This window comes from Struthio camelus, chromosome 12 (assembly GCF_040807025.1).
Source record: "Struthio camelus isolate bStrCam1 chromosome 12, bStrCam1.hap1, whole genome shotgun sequence".
Taxonomy (NCBI): domain Eukaryota; kingdom Metazoa; phylum Chordata; class Aves; order Struthioniformes; family Struthionidae; genus Struthio; species Struthio camelus.
The window spans coordinates 25901020-25922233 of NC_090953.1; the positions used below are offsets into that span (position 1 = coordinate 25901020).

General features: G+C 42.5%; 2 protein-coding genes and 1 long non-coding RNA gene across 6 annotated transcripts in view; 1 reads left to right on the forward strand and 2 right to left on the reverse strand.

The window, feature by feature from the left end:
* Positions 1-21214, reverse strand: part of LOC104139042 (mucosa-associated lymphoid tissue lymphoma translocation protein 1-like) — a 142494-nt gene that overhangs the window by 42589 nt on the left and 78691 nt on the right. The gene's annotated exons all lie outside the window — the stretch shown is intronic.
* Positions 1-21214, forward strand: part of LOC138068897 (uncharacterized) — a 35881-nt gene that overhangs the window by 6590 nt on the left and 8077 nt on the right. The window contains exon 3 of one of the 2 annotated variants that reach the window (XR_011143747.1): positions 5197-6688. The exons of the other annotated variant lie outside the window; for it this stretch is intronic. This is a non-coding gene — a long non-coding RNA (uncharacterized lncRNA). Of the gene's footprint in view, positions 1-5196; positions 6689-21214 lie in introns of those variants that run through there. 2 annotated transcript variants of the gene reach the window in all.
* The window catches only part of ZNF592 (zinc finger protein 592), a 38421-nt gene that overhangs the window by 1837 nt on the left and 15370 nt on the right, over positions 1-21214 (reverse strand). For all 3 annotated transcript variants that reach the window (XM_068958567.1, XM_068958568.1, XM_068958571.1), the window contains 6 exons: positions 15573-15751; positions 10793-10969; positions 9864-10023; positions 6695-6970; positions 4826-4938; positions 1184-1319 (listed from right to left, as the gene is read on the reverse strand). In XM_068958567.1, coding sequence (XP_068814668.1) covers positions 1184-1319; positions 4826-4938; positions 6695-6970; positions 9864-10023; positions 10793-10969; positions 15573-15751 — 1041 coding nt within the window. The remainder of the gene's footprint in view (positions 1-1183; positions 1320-4825; positions 4939-6694; positions 6971-9863; positions 10024-10792; positions 10970-15572; positions 15752-21214) is intronic.

Here is a 21214-nt window from a genome sequence, read left to right on the forward strand (position 1 = left end):
ACTTGGTGGGGGAGGCAAAGAGAGTCAGAAAAAGAAAAAACGTAATGAGCAGAAGCAGAAGCCCACAGAGTGGTCACAGCTGAGGGACACTGGGATGGTAATTTGCACAGGCAATGCTGCTTAGATTTAACTGTGGACATTTCCCCCTCCACTCCCAGGCTCCTTCCTCGTGGTGTCTCCATTAATTCATTCCCTCTGTTTTATAATCCTGCAGTGTGCTTCTCCTCCCCTGGGGATCGCTCACTTGCATATGCTATTTCATGTGATTTTGTTACCTATGGTTTACCGTCTTTGTTTAGGGCACAGTTAGGGCTGTGTTTGCAGACCCGCTTAGAAACACACGGAGCTACTGTCTGCCCACAGTTTAGCCAGGTGTGCCCTCAATACATGAACTCTGCTGGATGGAAGCAGCTAATAGCTCCTGGAAGGGAATTCTTGAGCTGCCCCAGATGTTTCCATGTCACTATGCCTGTAAGCACTGTACAAATATATGGCATAAATAAAGTGGGGAGTCAGTCACGGTTGTGATCCCTCAGTACTATAGTACAAGTGAATAACTAGCGATGATATGGGAAACCTGCTTCTGTTTTTAAAGTAAATGGAACAAAGAAATCCAGTCAACCAATCTCTCTTCCCCCAAATCAATCCAAAATAAAATTAGTTGACGGTAACATTTGCTGAATAAATTCACCCAGTCCTACTTAGGAGAAACATAGTTCTTATATATAGCAGATCTAGTAAGCTTTTAAAACACAAAAGGAATCTTCACAAAAGTAACAGAAAAAAACAAGGGGGAAAAGAGGAAAAAATGCATCAGGCTGATGTACCTCAAGGAAACAGAATACAATGGCAGAGGAAAATGAGGGTAACTACAAACCTAAATTAGATGTGGTTACAGAGTAGACTGACAAAAGGCCAATAAAACAAAGGGTCACATGTTCAAGAATATCTTGAGAAACGTAAGATACATTGCCCTGGTGCTGCCACAACTCAGCTGCACTTTCACTTTTGATCATGACACTGTCAGAAAGAAACAAACTGGGTGGAGTTTAGAGAAGAGGAAGGAAATCTGCCGTATGGATGAGAGGGCTTTACTGCTGCAAGGCTGCAGCTCAACATAACACTCTAAGTGAACAGCTACTCGCCAGGTGTATTTATTTTTCAATGAAAATGTATCAGTTACTTCTGCTGTGTCTCTCTCGGGAACTTTTGCTTTGGCCATCTGCGATAAGTCTGGGTTTTTGATGCCGTGCATGAGGCTGATGTGATTCTCCAGCATGAACGGCTGAGGAAATGTCTGGTTCTCATCTGTGCAGTACCTTGGAAATACAAAAGGAGGAAAAAATATTAGAGAAGCCCAACTGTGCATTTCCATACCAACAGCTCTTTGTTACGTGTCAAACCTATAGTGTCATTGCAGATAGAAGCTGGTGAGTAATGCACTATTAAGATTACCAAGATAGGCAGCAATTTGCTGTTTTAATACTAAAAAATTATCTGTGATAGAAATCAACAACAGTTTAGAGTTTACCACAGTAAGCATGAATGAGAATGAAAGTAGGGCACTTATTTACAGTACACTACCCAATAAATACAGGGACTAGCGGAGATCAGGCCCACTGTGATACATGCTACACAAGCACAAGATAAATAGTCAAGAAGGAAAAAGCACAGGAGAAAAGTTACTCTCAGCTGAGAAATCAACACACAGCAGGACCTCGCGACTTGCGTAGCACTGAGGAAGGAGGCTTCCAGGAGACCCAGGTTCTGCACGCAGCTGTCCCAACCATCGGTGCAGTATCGCATCCACAGACCATGTTGGTCATAATATGCAAAGTTCTTATAACACTGCTAACCTTGCAGCTTTGCTAGCGATAATGTAGTCAGAAGCATTTGCAAATACATAGCTCATATGTATCCATACATGTTAACACTTGGTAGGATTCAACAGCTGCCCAAGACTATGGCTGAAATTTCAAAAGGAGATGTGAATGGGCAGTGCCATCTGTTAACCTTCCCTCCGTGACGACTGAGGTTTACTGGAAATAAGCGTCAGGTCTTGCAGCCACATAAAAAAAAATCCCTGCAGCATGGTCAAGCACATAGTGGACTCTAACAAAGATCGACTTCAAACTCTTCTGCTGACTACCAGCATGACGTGGGGAGGGTCTGTCAGCTACGCATCAACCTGAATATTTAATAATTTAATAATTATTTAATAATGATGGGATTTTTCTCCCTCACAGAGGCAATAAGTAAGAGAGGCTATTAAGTAGTATTTATAAAAAATAAACATTTCTAAAATCAAGTGTTCTAGACAGTTTGTACTTAAGACTTGGAAAATACCAACAAGTTCCGATAACAATAACCGAATGAATTATGGAAAAAAAAATACAAAACACCAGGTTATTCTGCAATTTGCTCTAATTTGGAATCCGTTCCATGGGAGCAGGGCAAGATGCTTTCCTAAACTTAATTATTTCAGTGACAATCTTGGCAGAAGGGTGTTCAGGCAAATCCTTCATCACTAATTTCTCCCTACAAAGTTAACAGAAGGCAGAGCCCTAAGCAGGGCAGGGGGAGAAGGGGGGAAAAAATCACAGCTTGAAATGTTAAAGCAAGGGGGACGTGGCCTACAGGACAGCATGCTGCTGTCACAAGAAATACTCAGATCAATGAGAAATTTACTCATACTTCTATACTTCACATGGAAATCCAGGAGTAGAGAGGCTGACATGAAGTCAAGGCACTAAAAACTCTGAAGGGAACAACAGCGAGTAGCAAGACTGATACAAGGCCTGGCAGGAAGAAGGAAAACAGATACCAGAACCCAAGAAAAGAGATACAATGCCTTAGAGAGCATGGAAAGGAGCCAGAGGAGAAAATCAGAGAGATGAGTGGATCTGTGAGTGGCAGTAACAAAGGTGATTTTTTGAACAGCACACTGGACAAACTAAAAGGGATCAAACCAGTTCAGAAACACTGGGGCTGTGATTGAAAATAGGATTTAGGAAAAGACCAGGTGGACAAAGAGTCATCCCCATCTATCAGTGTAGAGGCTGTCCTCGGTTCTAACTCACACAGGTAGGAAGATGGTTGGAGGCAACCCTGAGGGCAATCAAAGCTGGGGTATGCAAATAGGGAGGAGCACAACCACAGAGGCTGAATATCGAGACAGACCAAAGTCAACTAGCTGACAAAGGGAAGACCAGACAGAAGACCTCAGACCCAAAAAGAAGCTGTTGGAAGTGCTGGGACAAGTTTTTCAAGGAAGAGGTTTAATCTGAAGGGTGCCTTGATCTCAGTAAGTCCGTCACTGCTATGATTAAAGAGAACGCAACCACTATCCAAGTACGATTTCATCAGCGCATTTTGAGAAGGGGCAACTACAAGCTTGAGAATTAAATGCAACCACAACAGTTCACTTGAACTTTTCACTGGGTCTTCTCTACTTTGAATACGGTATGAGCTTGGATGCTTGGGTGAAGCTTTGCATCCACAACTGCATGTTGTACAAGCTAACGCATATGGTAGGCTGGCAAGTCCCAGGTTATTATGCAGTTCTGTACAAATCCTTCTTCCCAGCTAGGCATTATGTTCATGCCAATACATTCCACTTTGAAAACAAGTGATCCAGAGAGAACAGATTTATACAAACCAGGTGCACGTAACTCCATAAACCATTGCCCACAAACTTAACACAGAACAAAACATACTGGAAGCCAATGTTTCATCTTCTCCAGAGGTTTCAAATCACAACTCAGTACAAAGAAATGGAAAACTTAGAAGTCCTGGCTCAAAAACGCACAGGGAATTACATCTATCGGGCCCTAATGGTGTTGCCAGTGCTTCCGGCATTTACCAAAAGCCATTGTGGCTCACTATGCTGTCCAGAGAAATAAAGTACATGAGGGATGTACTCTTCAAAATAGGCTTTCAGTAATTTTAAGTGCCGTAAAGTGATAATACGCTCTCAGAAGCACTTGCATTAAACCAAAATTTTAGTTAAACAAATAATCCCCCACCTTATGTCACCAAAAACTTCCCTCCAAGCAGAAACGTGCTTTAATTCTTTTTCAGGAGGATTTCTCAGAATTAGATAGTAATCAGGTCTGCGTAATTGCTTGGTATATGACTTTTCTACAACAATAGACAAGAACACAATAGTTGTGGAGGTAGTTTTCTAAGCATCGTGCTTTTTCCTGAACTGAGACCGCATTCACAGCTACAATAAGCTCATCAGCAATGATTTGCGCTCACTGCTGATTTACAAGGCTCATTTGAAGTCTCCAAACCCATTTTACAGCTCTGAGGTGCATCTTCCCAAGGAAATCCAGCAGGCTTAATTCTCCACTATGCTGCACTGCAGCCTGTGCAGTCAGCTGTGCCTGTGTAAACACTGGTGGCAAGATCTAGTGCCCTGATTCGTTAGCATTTTATGCACCTTTTGCTCCATTTTTGCACCATTTTTTTCATGGGCAAGGCACAAGAGCGATGCACGACTACACAAACTACGAAACAATGAAAGACTGGCCCAATATTTTATTGGCCATTTCACAAGGGTGTGCAATACAATTGTAATTTTGCACCTGCAGATCTCAAATCAGATCTTAACCTAAGATTCCAAAGGGCATTGTGCAGTCAAAACCAAGGACTTATTTTAGCCAGCAAGTCTCTCATGTTTAACATATTCTTCTCACTCTCCCTCAGTAATTTATAGCCTGGAGTAGATAGGAGCAGACACGATCTGTTACAAAGGGCTTCTGAACTTGAAAGTTTAGCCTGTTGTTGAAAACAAATTTGAAGAGCAGCATTCAGGACTTACCAGCAAGTGTAAACTTTCTTTGCTGTGTCGTGATTATTGCGGATGTGTCTACGCAGACTGTTAGAGGCATTAAATGAGCGTTCACACTGTCGACAGGGATATCTCTTCATAGACTAGCAGAAGAACAGAAATATGTTTTAATAACAGGGAGATAAAAGACACTGACTGGATTCTAACATACCCATGCTGTTCCTCTGGACCTTACCTCTCAGTTGCCAAAAAATCCCTCTTCCACTGATAGTGATCATCAAGATTTTGGGGTCTCACATATACACAGCCCAACAGTTGGCTAATCTCAGCACTGGTTTTCTAGAAATCAGGACAAGTTAAAGCACATGCCTCTTTTTTTTTTTTTTTTTTTTTCTTAATAGGAATTGCATTAGTTACTCCTGCTGTGGGTTCATTTTACTATCGGATCCTCCGGAATTAATTCAGCGGCCACAAAACTATCTCCAGACCTAACTTTCGCAGAATCTTCTGAGAAACTTTCTGCTCCTTGGGTTCCTGCCAGTCTTTTTGGCAGGAACCAAAAAGAGAAAAAGGAGCAGACAACATCAGACACCATCTCTGCTTTGCTCAGAGCAGGTGGAAGGTCCCTTCCTCTCCCCCAAAGGAAGGCAGGGCCCCAGTGTGAAGTACAAGCGCACTTACCCTTCGCTTTCCTCATATTCCAGCACAGTAAAAAGGCAGGATGTTAAAGAGCATCATACAGTCCCACTTGTAACTCTGCCCTGTAACTAACCTCCTCCTTTTCCTACATCTATCTGAAATTATACTCCTTCATATAATCTGCATGCCTTCCACAAAAGACTTCTTGGACTTTTGTAATGAATGAATGTATGTATTAAACTTAAATATTTGGCAAATTTCCTACTTCTGTAGAAGTCAAATGGGAAAATCCAGCACTCTCGCTATGCCCCAATCTTTTCCTCTTGATATTTATCAAGTGCACAATCCCACGCTCCCCAATTCAAGCTAGAAGGAAGGAATCACAAATGATGGTCCAGATTTCCACAGCCTCTGCTCATGGGACTCAAAACAAGCGTGACTCAGTGCATCAAACGAGAAGTCCTGATGCCAAAGTACTAAGAAATCTGGCTGCAAATGACATCTTGGCCTATGTTTTGCCAGTGAGTAAGGATTAGCTTGACAGAACTAGGTCAAGGCCACAAAGCTTGAGCCGTACAAAACCAACAAAATTGAGATTTACACTTCCTATAATGATAGCTGTGCACACTTAATGCGTCCATTACACGAATCTTCCCCAGTTAGATGTCCTGGGATATTTAGCAAACAATACATTGTTTAGAGGCATTGTATTTCCTTCCTTAATTTTGTGTTCAGTTTGTTTAGACCTTTTTTTTTTACCATAACTACAATCTTACTTGCAGTTACATTTTACTCAGAATACAGTCCATGCTATGCTGCACTGGCTCACGTGGTAGGTTTGTATCATTGCTAACACTGCCACACTAGGGGAAGAGTATCTGCTGAAGAAAACTGTAAATACAGCTTGAGAACACCCAGAAGAAATCTTGGTGCTGCCAACTGTTAAACCAGCAGCTGGAGAAGACGCAGCTTTCCATCCACTTACCCAAATGAGCAGACGACGAAGCCTGACACTAGATGCAGTGGGAGAAGGAACAGCAAAAAGGATGAGGTACGCAGGTTTTTGGACAATACTACCAAGGACAGAAAGCGTGCTTACAACATGCTATCTCATTATTTTGTTCTGGCCCTCCTCTCACTCCTCACTGAGCTGACAAATAGATTCTCAGTTTCTTTTTGCCCAAAATATTAACGATTAATCAGATTCTTTTACTAAAAGTATCTTGTTACACAGGTGAAGTGTTTCATTTGTGTCCTTACCCTTCCATGACTTCTCTTCATGTGGGACACAAAGGTTTCCCGATCGGGCATCCACTGTGAACATTCCTTACAAGTCCAACCAGTTCTTCTCAGTCTGGACTTTGATTCGGGATTGTGTTCCACCCTCATGTCTTTCCTCGGCAGAGAGGAGTGGGAAGTCCCATTGGCTGCTGACAGCTCCTTTGGTGAGGTGTGAACCTGGTTCCTTGATGCTTTCTCAGACTTCTGTCGAAAGTTTGAGAGCTCCTCAGGATTTTGGGGGACTCCATGAACACCCTGGATAATAACAATAATAATTGAATCAAACATAACACTTACCTGTAATTTATATATGTTTACAAACTGAGGCATATTATAACATTTAGTATTTAAATAAATAATCTAAGCCTCCCCCCCAACAACATGTTCATGACTTGCTCCTGATTATCTTCCCATTTCCCCATGAAACACGCTATAAAGCTTCGCCTGACAAGAGATTTTCCCACAGAAACACAAAGCTTTTATTTATGTTTCCTGCATGACAATCGCAGCTCCTTGGTGCTGTCGGTTTAACATTTTGGATGAGCCCTGAGAACCCTGGTTAAAAAGGGAAGATGTAATGAAAGAGAAATGTTAATTATCATTACTTTGAGAGCCTAAACTCTAAAAAGACTTTGCTCTGGTAAACTCCAAATGAAATGCTCGCTGTTTTCTTGGGGGCTACAAAGCTGCTTGATCTTTGTTCAAGGGAAGAGAAAAGACAGCCTCTCACAGTTTCTCCAACCCTGCTTTCTACAATTCCACAGCTCCTATTGCTATGTACGTTTTCACAGTTAGAAACTTTGTTATTTACAAATAAAAGCAAGTATAAAGCCAGACACCAGCCTTATAAGGAATACGTCTTCAGGCTTCTCAGTCATGCAACAGGCCAAAATCCAAAGTCCCCCCAAAAGTTATTTTAACAAAGAAAATTGAACATAAAAAAAAAAACCCAGAAACAAAGAGCTGTGGGAAAGCAAAAGCAAATAAAATAGCAGCATACCAATGAAACCTCAAGAAACTCTCCTAGGAACAACAACAGTTCATCCACACCAAGGGTAATTTAGAGGTTTAATTGTGCACAGTAATTAATAACGGGTAAAATTTCAACACACAAAAGCCCCAGGCCTTTGGAAGTCTTTCCTTGGGTTGGACACCAAGCAGAAGCTTCAAAACACAAGGTCTCATCTGCGAAGACTGTGCGTTGCACCTGATCAAACCGATGTCCGCAGAAGCTGTTTCATGCGGTCACAGGGGAACGACAGCTGTTCCACAGCATCACTAGCTATTTAGGGTAATACGAACACTTCACATTTCTCCCCTTCTGCAAAGCCCAAGAGTATTTTATGAGCAAAAAATACATTAATACCCATTATTCCATTCCTCCTGCTATTACACTACAGGAAGGAGGAAAAAAAAAAAAAAGCAGCACAGGAAAGTGAACTGACTTCACTGCAGAGCCAGTAACGGGAACCAGACCTTCTAACTCCTACTCTTACGCTTTAACAACCAAAAGTCAGATAAGACATGAAGGCACAGGGTTTCTTTACCGTTTATATGAGCACAAATCAGACGGCACCTATTATGAACTCTATATTGCATAAAGGAGCCTGATCTGATAGGAAAAGAGATGGGCTAGTGCAACTGTTACCCTGAGACAACCAAAAAGCCTTCTTCGATTACAGTCTCAGAGACCCAATGCTGGCTAAATGCAGCCTCGTGGTTAAAAGACAGAAGTCTAGATGTCAGAGTGCTCGGCACAAACTGCTGTAGGCAAGTCTTTGGGGCTGCGATTTGCAGATGAGCTGCAACAAGTTGTGTATCTCAAACCCATTTACTAGCATTGGGTTTGAACTCCTCTTTGAAAGTCCTAACCTTAATCTCAGCTCTATTTTCCCTGCTATAATACAGGAAGATTAGTAATTACAAGCTTCACAGGAGGGCTTCAGATTTTAATTCATTAACGCATGCAAAGCATTTCCAGATTTGCAAGTTAAAGGCATGGGGTGAGAGAGCAAAGAAGCAGTTTTGAATGGTTTTCTCCTTTGGGCATGAGCTAACGGATCCTCTTCCTTATAGAAGCACAAGTATAAACAAAATAAAATCACTAATTTAAAAAATTATGTCACTATTCTTTCTAATCAAAGGGAAGTAAGACTTCGCAAGTTCTTTCTTCAGAATGCCACTAGGAAGTCTTCCAAGAGGATTTCCAAGGCAGTGTTGCTGGATATTGTACATGGGAACATACTGACTAAAACAAGAGTAAACGTGGCACTCACGCATTCATGGTATAATCAAATCTGTAAGTCCTCACATGCATCCCACTACAAACCACCAGTAAATGGAAAATAATAAGCTTTTCCTAGGTATAAAAGTTGCTGCAAATGGTAGTGAAATTACTGCAGTGTTTCTGGGAATATGAGCTACTATTGAGGAAGGGCAGGTCTGGAGTGCTTTCCATACCACTAGTCCCACCAAGTCCTTTGGCCCACACATAACTATTCTTCTTCAAACCATCGTCTGGAGCACCCTGTGCTGCACTGGGCCTGCCACGGACCAGCGCTGGTGCGGATGCACAAGGCAGGAGGTCCTGCCTCCCAAAGGCTAGCACCTCCGCAGCAATTGCTCCTGCCGCTCCTCTCATTCCCCTCTTCCAATCTGCTTTCTGCTGGCAAGCAGAGCAGTGTGGGAAGCAGGGCTTCAAATGCTGCACAGCCTCTCTCAGAGGCAGGCACAAGGGGGCCCTAAGAAAATGAACCTTTCATTATATAAATTGAGTAAGACCATTGGTAGCATTGGTATCCAGTAAAGATAAAGCTCCCCCCAACCCCCTACATTTAATCACTTCCTTTAGTTTAACATAGAACAGTTAACAATCAAAAAGATTTACCTGACGGAAATTAGCCCTTTTCATTAGGCTAAATTACATATAGATCAGAGTAACTGCCTGTACTACTACCAGCTAATACAAAATGCTCTCTACTGATGCTTCCACAGTACTAGAGGTTTTTTGTCATCTATTTTTCCACTAATGCGTTCACTGATTAGAACTTTCCACTTCTTCAATCCATTCCCTTACATAGTTGCTGCAAACTCTCTGAGAAGTCAGAAAACAGGACCTCAGATCTGTAAGTTGGTGGAAGTTACCTACCTTAACGTGCTGCATTAACTGCTGCTTCTGCATATACACCAGCTGACACTGCGGGCACTTAAACACTCCCACTAACAACTTGTTGGTATTCTGCTGAAAGTGCTCTTGGAGCAGTTTCTTCTTGTTAAAGACAGTCTCGCAGGAGCATTTGTAGATCACCCTGGAACAATTAAAAAAAGCAAACTCACTCTCTCTTCGTTAGTTATCTTAAGACGACAGTGGAAAGTTATCTCAGCAACATAACTTCAGGAAGTTATGCGCTCTCAGTGTATTGTCAACACACACCCACATGGACCACTGAACCATTACCTCCATTGGGAAGAACAACAGAATGCCTCAGGCACCTACCACAGCCTTCCAAAAATAAGTTTGCTTATATGCATATGCACAACTACCTACGTGTGTGTAGGTAAGTGCAGACAGATGGGAGCAGATTCCAAGTACAAAGTACACTAGCTACGCATTACTTTCAGTCTGACCTTTCCACAGTCCCTGCCTTAAGGCGCACATTTCCAGTCCTAGCTCGAGGCTTCGAAGGGAAAGCTATGGAGTGGAAAGAAAAGGTGGTTTTCTCTAGCGATTTTCTGGGGCAATGCCGCATGACATAACGCTCCTCTTCCTTTTGAGCGCCAGATGCAACGGTTTCCCTAGAGTCGTTTACTAATAGGTGCCACTCTAGTTCCTGCTGGACAAAGAGGCGATGGTGAAGCCCCTTCTTTTGCATACCTGAACCCCTCTCCTCCCCCTGAAAAGGCTGTGTTCGTATCAAGGAGCACGGGCTGTACTTAGGAACGAACCCCTGTCAGTAGATAAAGCAGTAGCTTCTCCTCTGCCACAAAGACAGAAACAAAACAAAAAAAAAAATTGGAACAGAAATGGGGAATTCTGGAGCTACCCAACAAAGGATAAGATAATTACAAAATACTTACTGAGTAGTCTTGTGAGGCTCTTTTGGGTGCTGGCTAGTCATGTGAGCAGTGGTGCTGTCAGCTGACTTGAAGGCCATCGGACAAAAAGAACACTTGTGGAAGACTTCGCAGTGTTTCTCATGAATGTGCACTTTCAGCATGGCTAGGGTCATAAAGACAACTCCACAATGGATGCACCTGGAAGGCATATGAAAAAAAGAGCTGAATTACCTATTCAGTATTGCTTCCAACAAACACACACAACTGGAAAGCACCGCAGTGGGAGGCAAGCACCAGGTTACGGTGGGTCCTCTTTTAGTCTCTTCAGTAGCAACGTGGAAGAGGCAAGGAGGAATACGATATAGGAATTCAAAAGCTGGACATATCTCACGACTAAATGTTAGCGACAATCAAACAGGACTATAAAAGAAGCCTTCAGAGCTTAAAACAACCTGGAAAAAATAAAAGGAGATGCAAAACGCAAAACTGCCTTGGCAAAAACGCAATCCCTGCATCTATGAAAGCCAATTTAGTCACAGGTACAAGTGAAGAACTCAAAAAGTAAAAGTACTTGATGAGCTCTCAAGGTAGTAAATAGGCAGCACAAATGACAGTTATAGCCCGGTACAAAACAAAACCAAACCCAAAAAGAGCAACAGAGAATATTCAGCTGGGAAATCTTCAGTAAACTGTACAATCAGTAAACTGTACAACTGCTCCTCTCGTACTGCGCTAAGCACCAGGAAATAATGACAGAAACAACAAATGTACTAAACACTGCAACAGAAACATCCAAACAATTGATTAAGCTCATTAAAATCACGAAGATGCATGTGTTTGCCTGAATAGCGCTTAGTCTGGCAGCTGGGGGGGTGCTCCTGGAGAAAAGAGAGGAAGAAGTGCTTGCAGAGGTTTTGTATGGAGCCAGAGGACACTTCTTTGCAGTCAAAAACAGAGGCTCAGGACCAGGAGAACGGCTATGGTCATCCAGCCATTCCTAGCCTGCCACTCCTCTCAAAACGCTTTTGGGACAGGCCTCAACTGATACTCCCCAAGACAGCAACAAGTGACAGCTGTACTATATTTAGCTTCAATATCCCTTCCAAACATCCACCTGTTTAGCTTATTAAAGAAGCCACAAGCAAACACTACAAGGGCATATGAGGACGGAGACACCTGGCCTCGCCTGGCTTTGGTCATGCCAGCCGAAGAGTTTACCACCCTGAGCAGGCCAGACAGGAGCATCTCGTCCGCCTGGGGACCAAAGCAGATTTAGTGATTGCTCCTAATAGATTCAATCAAAACGACTAACAACACATCTCTGCTTAAGCCAACGAAGCACACATTGACCGTTACAATGAATGAGCTCTCCCACAAGGAGCTTGGCTGGTCCATGTGAGGAGATAGTGCTTCCGCTAGTACGACGCAAGAGCTAAATGAGGACTAATTTCATCCAGTGAGCCAAACTGCAGCCTGGGGTTAAAATGCTTTATAAATAAAATACATTTTTTCTTAATTCTGAGGTTTCCCTTTTACTAGTAGCACTATTAGTGTTTGAGCACTCAGCAGCACTGTGGCAGACGGTACACCACTAGCTCTGTCCCAGATGGGACCCCAGCTATCTAGCAACTGGAAGAGCTCCAAACCCGTATCAAAAACAAACAAGCCACTACATTATCCTTCCATCCAAACGAGCCTTCTGACAGAGTTTAGGAAACAACTTTGTGCTTTGAAGCTGTACTTCAAAAGACCGTTATGCAGAGGTCAGCCCAAGCTAGCCAAGCCCTCTCCCCCTAAATACACACAGAAATGCTATTTTCTTAAATTTAGAAAGAAAATCAGTGACACCAACAGCTGTTGTCTTCAGAAAAGCATGAAAATATTCTGCTTGGATAGTTCTGCCTTCAGGCTTGGCCCTCAGTCATATGAGCCACAGAAAGAGATTTTTATTATAGTAACACCAGGAACCGTGTCATTATGGGAGGCTAAATTCCCAAGCATAAATGGAAGAACAAATACTGATTCTGACAATAAGGTCCAGCCATTACATCCAAGAATATCTGATAGGATTCTTCAGCGAACGCTCACTGACTTAACAAGAGATGGCTCTGCATTATGTTTGGCTTTGGTAAGTACTAAAGATCTCCTACAGAATTAGTGATGAAACGCCTCCTAACTCTGGGTCAAATGATCACAACTTGATTTAATTTACAGTAAATGGAAGTTTAAACAAAAGCCACTTCGCAACCAAGGACCCCAGTGCCAAAAGGACAAACTGTGATAAAATAAACTCATTAGTGGAGCAAAGCGGATTGAGGATCTTAGAGGCTTGCCATGTAATTTCTGTAAATAACAAATTCTGATTATCATCCAGAAAACATATCCCAAGCAAAGGGGAATAATTCACATGAGAAGATGTTAGGATAGCCTCAGGGTAAGGAGGGGTAGGGTAAAAGTCTTGGAAAGAATCCCGCAAGAAAAGATAAAGCTACAAGATGTTGTTTTAACCTTCTAAATATTTCTTTCTTACACTGTCATATTCTGGCCTGTGAACTCTCTGGACGGCACGAGCAGGGAAGCAAATGCCACGCATCGCCACGTCGGCGGGGACAGCTGGAAGGTGCTGGACTTGCTCGGAAAAGAGTGGGGAGTCGACATTTGGAGTTGTGTGGAAAGGAACATTTAGAACAGGCTTGCTCATTTTAATTTCTAAATAAGGCCTTTCTCCTCATCTTCAATGTAATCACTAGCCATGACTAAAACAAATTAAAACAATCCTCCTCCAAATTTAATTGAGTGAATTGGGATATTAGCAGAAAAGGAAACAGAACATGGACTAATCAGGAAAACAAAACGAAACTCAGAAATTCAAGAAATACAGGGATATAGTGAGAAGCAGAAAAGTCAAGCTGATCCTGGGAAGGATTTAAAAGAACTCCTAGGCTTTTCAGTTCTGCAAATAACAAAAGTAAAAGCAAAGAACTAAAGTCACTACGTGACAACCCAGCAGATGCCATGGATTATCTAGATACGGTTTTACAACTGAAATACTTCATCTGTTTTCAACATTGCCAATGATACCAACCTCACAGCAGAGACAGGAAGGATAACAAGGATGGCACAGATGCAGGCATTCACCTGTCTGGTGGATTCAGTTTCCACAGGTGAGTTTGAACAGATGAGAATTAGAGCGATGTTAAAGGAATTTCACTCCTGGAGAAGCTAGCAGAAGCTAAAGAATTCCCTAAGTATCGTTCTTGAGCTCTGTGTTGTTTCAGATCTTCATTAATGACCTTGGCACAGAAAGCAGATATGCACTAATGACATCTGCAGATGGATCAAAGCTGGCATTACCAAGGAGGACAAGGATTAAGCCATCATAAAGATATTACTGTAATACATCTGGAATTAATAATACTTTTTAGAAAATGCAAAGTCATACACTTAAGAATCAGCACCAACCTCTGCTGTAAACTGGGAGCCTATCAACTGGAAAGACAGGAGAAAGGACTTATACTGCATCTCACTAGAAGACTGAGCTTCCTGTATAATGCAGCTTAGGTCAGTGTGACACAATGTCAACTAAGGCGTTTTCAGAGATGGGGATGCTGCGTAAGTGGCACCTATACAACGCTCAGCATAGTGAAGCTGCATCTGTTATTGGGATTCTGAGGTGCCAGTGCAGCACAAACACCTGCATCAACACTGTGTTTAGTTATTTGACAGCTACTCCTATTCCCATTTTTCCACCTAGGGGAAAACCTTTCTTTTTTCCGCATTCCTCCTTCTCTCAAATTAATTAATTTTCCAACAGCATCAGTATCACAGCCATTTAATTTGCAATGGACTTAATTCTGTTGAAGGTTATGCCCCCTGCAATCAGACCCCATATAAAAAAATCCCAAATCTGTATATAATTAAACTCAGAATCAGTTGAATATATGCCTCTTCATGGTTGAAAGAAAAAGCCCTTGAAAACTTGAATGTGATTTTAGAATACACCACACAAGGGAGGCTTCTTGAATTTGCAGACAGTCTACAAGAACAAGTCCAACAGTAGAAATTGCCCTACTCACTTTAAATGTCAGAGTTAAGTAGGTAATACTAATCAGAGAAAAATAACAGGACTTTAAGGACTCCTAAAAGGTCCCCTAGCCCACTGTTCATCTCCCAGGCAAATCATCTATACCTTACAATAAGAGCAGTATTGCACCTGTAGTGATCTAAACATACCAGGCAGGCAAGGTTTGTAGGAAAATGTAATAATGTGTTATATTAAAACAATTGATTCAGTCGGGGAAAAGACAACACAAGCACACACACACCACCACGTCCAAAACCTTAGAAGGCTTCTTTCATTCGTGTCAGATCTTGACAAGTGTTTGGAGATTTTTAGGGTCACACAAGAAAATAATTGATGCCCTATTTGTGAAGGCACACATCCCTCAGTCCATTATGACTGACATAAATGTAAGTTCAAACCCGAAAGAGATTTAGAGGATTAAGATCTACAATCTTTTTCTGTAAATATCAACTCTCAGATGATTGTCCGCAACTTGAAGTTAACACAAACAGGCAAACATCTTTTGACTTAAAGCCAGCTCAAAATCATTTCTGCACTCAGATATTTCCTCTTACACTCATTTAGTATTTTCCGGTTTCAAACACAGAAAAACATGTCCATCCCACGTTGCATCCTCTCTTTAGCTTCTGCCGAAAGGAGCACACACTTCCCAAGATCTACATTAGTTTCCCGTTCGTCCTTGTGTTCTCAGCACAGACCTTTTGGAGCAGCACAAACCTGAATCCAACTTTGCGGGAGTAATGCAGGCAGTTTTCCTTGACGTGGGTTTGGAAATAGGCGGACCGGCACACTGCTCCGCACTCCGGGCAGCAGTAGGGAGACTTGTGAGCATGGATTCTTTGATGAGCACAGTAACTGCACTGGTTAGGTAGCATCATCTGGCACACTTGACATGTCTGACGAAAGAAAGGTCACGTTAGTTAGTTATTCCGCGCTTGCTTCCCCCCCCACAATTTGTCCTAGAAGGCTTTCAAGGTTTAGAGAAAGCCCCAGCACCTTCCACCCCAATGCTACAAAACTCTGCGGCTACACTGCTTGACAGCTTTTTCCAAAACAAACTGAAGAGATTTTATAACTAGCCATTTCAGATGACTGTATCCATCCTTAAATCGTGCCCTCTACGGTTTAATTCTTTTTTTTTTCTCCCCTAAAAAAGGAAAACAAACCTCACCTCTTAGCTGGGAAAACGTTCTGCTTAGTCACTGCTTTCATCTTAGCAGTAAAGCCTTTGAGCAGGAAAGTACTTTTCTTGCTGTTGCTTCACCCCGCAGCTCAACTAAAAAAACCAGAAAAACCCAGCTACCCCCCCAGCTCAAAACTGTTAACGCTGAGTGCAGGGCAGCGTTGAGATGTGGTAGCCTTCCCTACCACATATGCATCCGAGTCGCCTGAAAAATTTCTTTTGACCACACCGAATATGAACTTCTGAAGACTACATGCCACATGTGCTATAATACATTTAAAGATACTTCTTGATAACCTCACATTAGAAATAACGCAAAGACGCTTTCTTTCTCTGTTGCTACACCCTCTACGAAATTCCATTTTTTGCCTGCCATTAGAAGGGCGACGTTTATTGGAAATACAGTTTTGCAGAAGCAGCATCATTTACTTGATACCTAAAAGTTTTTTTAGGTGGACGCATAGTCCCAGTTTCAACGGCTCTCAAACCTTTGCTCCCTTTCACAGATACCTTAACTCTTCTGTAATCCTTCAAAGCCCAGGAGCAGCTGTCAGTGAGCTTCTGGGATGTATGTCACCTAATTCCTAAGCAGCAGTCCAGTGGCAGTAGGTACCTACCCTCCAGACTTGAGCCCTCTAGGAGCTGAAACTCTCTTCCGTCATGAATAAACTCATGCAAAATTAGTCCTCTGCTCCTAGCTCTACGTTATGAATGAACTGCAGCAAACAGCTCATTATGGATTATCAAATCAGGCAATTTAACTGAATCCTTTGTTCAGCTACATTTAAAGAAGGCTACGGGGCTGATTACAGAGATGGCATGAAACTGTACCCGAGGGTAAGTCTGCATAGCCCCAGTGAAGCTTTTAACATAGCCTGCGCCCACAGAGCCCTGGCAGACCAAACTAAATCAGGCAGACTTAAGCACCAGCTGGCAACTGGAGGGGAAACCTGTGCCGGAAGGCCTGAAATCCGACAAAAATGTAACACTGCTAGGGCCAGTTCAGTTTCCTACACCGTTGCTGCTCCACGTAACACCTCTATGAGGCTCCGCTATATAATTCCCACCAGGGAACAGTCAGAAAACACTGCAGGCAGTAGAAAGCATCATTTATATTGAAATACAAAGCCATGACAAATCTGAAGATATTCATGGGAAGGAAGGAAGGAAGGAAGGAAGGAAGGAAGGAAGACTCGCAGAAGGAAGAAACTGAATAAATCGCCAAACAAGCCCAAAGGCTCAAGGACACCCAACTTGAGACACGTTACAAATGGGAGCTTAAAAACAAAATAAGATTTGAGGAAAGGGATAAACGGGTGGAAGAAACCCAAATGACACCTCCTGCCAACACACACACCTCAAAGAAATCCACTTCAAATAAACTCAAGAGTATTTCAGTGCTTCCCCAAATCCTAGAGAAGCCTCCCGATTTCAGTGAGAAACCATAGTGCTACCGAAACATGGGTTGAATCTGTTAAATATAAATGGGACCAGTGGTGCCAGGAGAGATTTGCTCTGAAAGGAGGGATTTTAGGGGCAGAGCACTGCCGAGCAGGATCTCCAGTTCTCCAAAGCTCTCAAAACCCCCAAACAACAGCTACAAGAAATTCATGCCCAGGGATGTCTTACGCTGTTTTACTGTTTTTTATGACATTTCTTTCTAACTGGGTTTCAACCTGCAGCAGGGATTTTTACTTTTTTTGCTGTGTTAAGACAGGACTTGCTCTCACTTTGATCTTGCCCACTTTTTAAAGCAGACTTGGTATAAGCGCAAGCAGAAAGCACCTCTGCCCTTGCGGCTTAGTGAGAAACGCTTTCTCTGAAGATTCAAAAAACAGCCTCGTCAAAGCTGATTTAGTCTTAAGGCAGCAAAATAGACGGGCTGGGGGCTCACCTCATCCTCCCTAGCACACTGTGCCCAACACCCCTAAAGGCTCCCTTGGTGCTCTGGCAGCTGGCACACACTAAAAACCCAAATCGTCACTGCCGTGCGCACCTGTGCTAGCTCCACCAAGCTACGCAAAAGGCTCAGCGGGGTTAAAAAACACGCTAAGGTAGGGCAGAAGGAAGCTTGCAGGACGACTAGCAAGAGGCATTAAAACTAACAGTTATCTTCTTCGGGCTCCACACGAGTGGGAAGCCTGCCAGAGAGTGCATGCACATGATATGGGAGTAAAAAGCCAGGCTTAGCAAGGATAAGGCTAAATGAATTTATTGCGTCTGCATCTGCTGTGGGAGAAGCTGGACGGATTCCCATACCGACACCATGCTCTGGGGGGGGAAACTCAGAGTTCAAAAAAAAAAAAAAAAGAAAAGAAAAAAGAAAAAAAGCTAACAACAAGCCAAACCTCAGCTCAGATTGTCTCATAGAAACAAGGTCATGGAGCAAACAGACAAAACGAACAGCAATGAGTTACAAGAGTAAATTAGTAAAGAATAATGGAAACTAGCATATTTAATCAGTATTACTCCTGTACTCGGGAAGAATCAACACAAATTCTCTATTCCTGCTTCGCAGACTCATTCGAGTTCTCCAAAGGAGTCAAAAAAAATATGTGCACAAGGAAGATTTGACTCACAGATCAGGCAGTCTACCTGGATTTCCAAAAGGGTTTTGACAACACCCTTTACCAAAGGCTTTTAAGGAAACTAAGCTGCCATGGCATAAAGGAGGAAGGCTTTTACACGGATAGATAACTAGTTAGACGAGAGGAATAAACAGTCACTTCTTGGATTGGAGGTAGGTCCCCAGCGGGGTTCTGCTGGGATTTGGGCTCTTCCAAATTTTTACAATGGCTCTGGGAAAGGTAATGAGCAGTGAAGTGGTCGATGATACTTAGGTAACTCAGGGCATTACAGATAAGGGCCAGCTATGAAGAACTGCAAGATGACTATAGAGGACTGAGGGACTGGGCAATAAATTGGCAGGCTCTACTTATCTATTGAAATTTAAGTGAGGCACATGGGGAAAAGCAAACCTAACTTTACACGTAAAGTGACAGTCTTCTGGCTGACCACTGTCACTCAGGAGCAAGATACCGGGCTTAGAACAGGTCAGTAAAAAAACATCAGCACAACATTCAGCAGCCATCCAAAAATCTAAATTAGATGTCAGGAATGAATAATAAAAACTAAGAAAAAAAAAAACAAACAAAAGCCATTCAGCTCAGGGCAGGACAGGAAACATCCCTCTACTATGCATCATCCCCATGATTTGTGAGTTCTGGTCCCCTCCCCCACTCCACGTAGTGGAGCTGAAAAAGGGTCAGGGAAGGGAAAAATGACGACTGATGTTTTCGTGCTCATCCTCAACTTTTTCCTGACATCTGCAAAAGACGCAAGGGCCAGAAATCCTGACACCTTATTGCCCAGAGGCCTTGCAAGAGGCCCCACTGGTCCGTTTTGAGCTCCGAGGTCCGTGGGATCTCCTGCCCTGTGTTTGTAGAAGCAAACGGGCAGCTGCATCTGGCCTCCCATACAGAAGGCTTCATGGTGGAGGCTCAGTGGCTTTTTCTTTTGCAACTCTTCTGCTTTGGGTAAGGAATCATAACTTGTTCCCAGCTGTCACAGTTTTATCTCTTTTCTAAGTTTTCCATGACTTTTCAAAGAAATCTGGCAGCAATTTGAGACATTCATTAGTCAGTTATTTCTAAAGCATGTTACCAGGATATTGAGTTGTGTAATGTCTGTGTTTTTTCATATGCTCCCATTAACCTACGCTTTAATCAGGAGTTATTTATTACAAGTTTTCATTATTTCCCATTTGCCTGTAACATTTCATTTCAGTTTTTCCTCCAGAAGTCACATTCACGCACACACAAAAAAACGTTCAGAAGCTCAGTCATTTCAGAATACTTAATTTTATTCCCATTTCTACTTATTAGCGTCTTCAGAAGGGAGGGAAAAAAAAATCACTGAAGTAGAGTTCATGTTAAAAAAAAATACATCATTCCAAAAAAATTAGTTTTACTAAACACAACCCTGTGGTCTTTGAATTTCCTGAGTTGCAAACACTTCAGAGTTATCACACAGCTCTACTCTGAAAAAGTAAGGACGGCACCATTAACCTTTCTGTTTCATTGAAACAATTGACTAAGTGACTCGGTGGCAAACAGGATCCATTTACAAGCGTGTCTTTTTCCAACTGCCGGCAGTGTAAAGCACTCTGGATCCAAAAGTCAGAGTAGGCCCCTCTTCTTCTCACACACAGGCACCACCACAAAATTCCTGCGGCTAATTTGCTCGCTCAGATAAAGTCCGTAACCGGCTAGGGCACAATTCTCATTAACACGCAACTGAAACCTCAAAGTAGGACCTGGGGCACAAAAAGCCTTCACTTTCACTTATTTCTGATATGTAGACAGAAAAGGAATCAGCCTTGGTATGAGCAAAGAAACTTTATATAACTATAATGCCAGTCTAAAAATGACGTAGAGAGGCAAGTAGCATCGGTGAAGTTCACATCCATTTAGAGATGTCCTCAGACTACAAGGACCTTTGACGTTATCATGCAACTTCAGCCAAAAACACAGGGCTATACTAACTCTAAAGCATAGGATCTGAGCTACAAAGATGAAAGAGGAATTCATAATAAGGCTAACAACTTAAAAAAATATTAAGGACTCAGAGTGAAACAACAGAGGGGAACAGACATGATTATTTTTGGAATGCAAATGTCTTAAGGAGCACTTGTCCTTTACATAGTCAAAGCAAAAATCTGCCCACCCCAAGTCCTTGCCAAACCCAGCCTTTTGCAAATTTTTCTTTTTCTACTTTAGGCAGGGCTCAGGGGGCAGTTGATACTTCTGATAGGCGAGGGATCACAGGCAGTTAGGAACGCGCGATGGAGATTAGCAGGATGTTTCTGCTATAAAAAAAAAAAATTAACAGTGAATTACTACTTAAAGTTAACCTTTAACTTCACATTAGCTTTCACTTACTGCCTCACTGGGACAAATGCCAGCAAATCTGCGTCCTTCAGAGTGGTTGTTTCACTGCGTAGTTACATCATGTGCTGGCTCCAGCAGTATAAAGCTGGTTCCTGAAGTTTGCAGCTCCAGCCCTTGCCATTAGCTCTGCGACTCCTGCCTCCAAGCTTCCCTTCCCTACCTCTCGCCTTCTTCATCTCCTGCTGGTACCCCCGTTTTCTGGGCCATGCCAAAGATCATCGAATAAT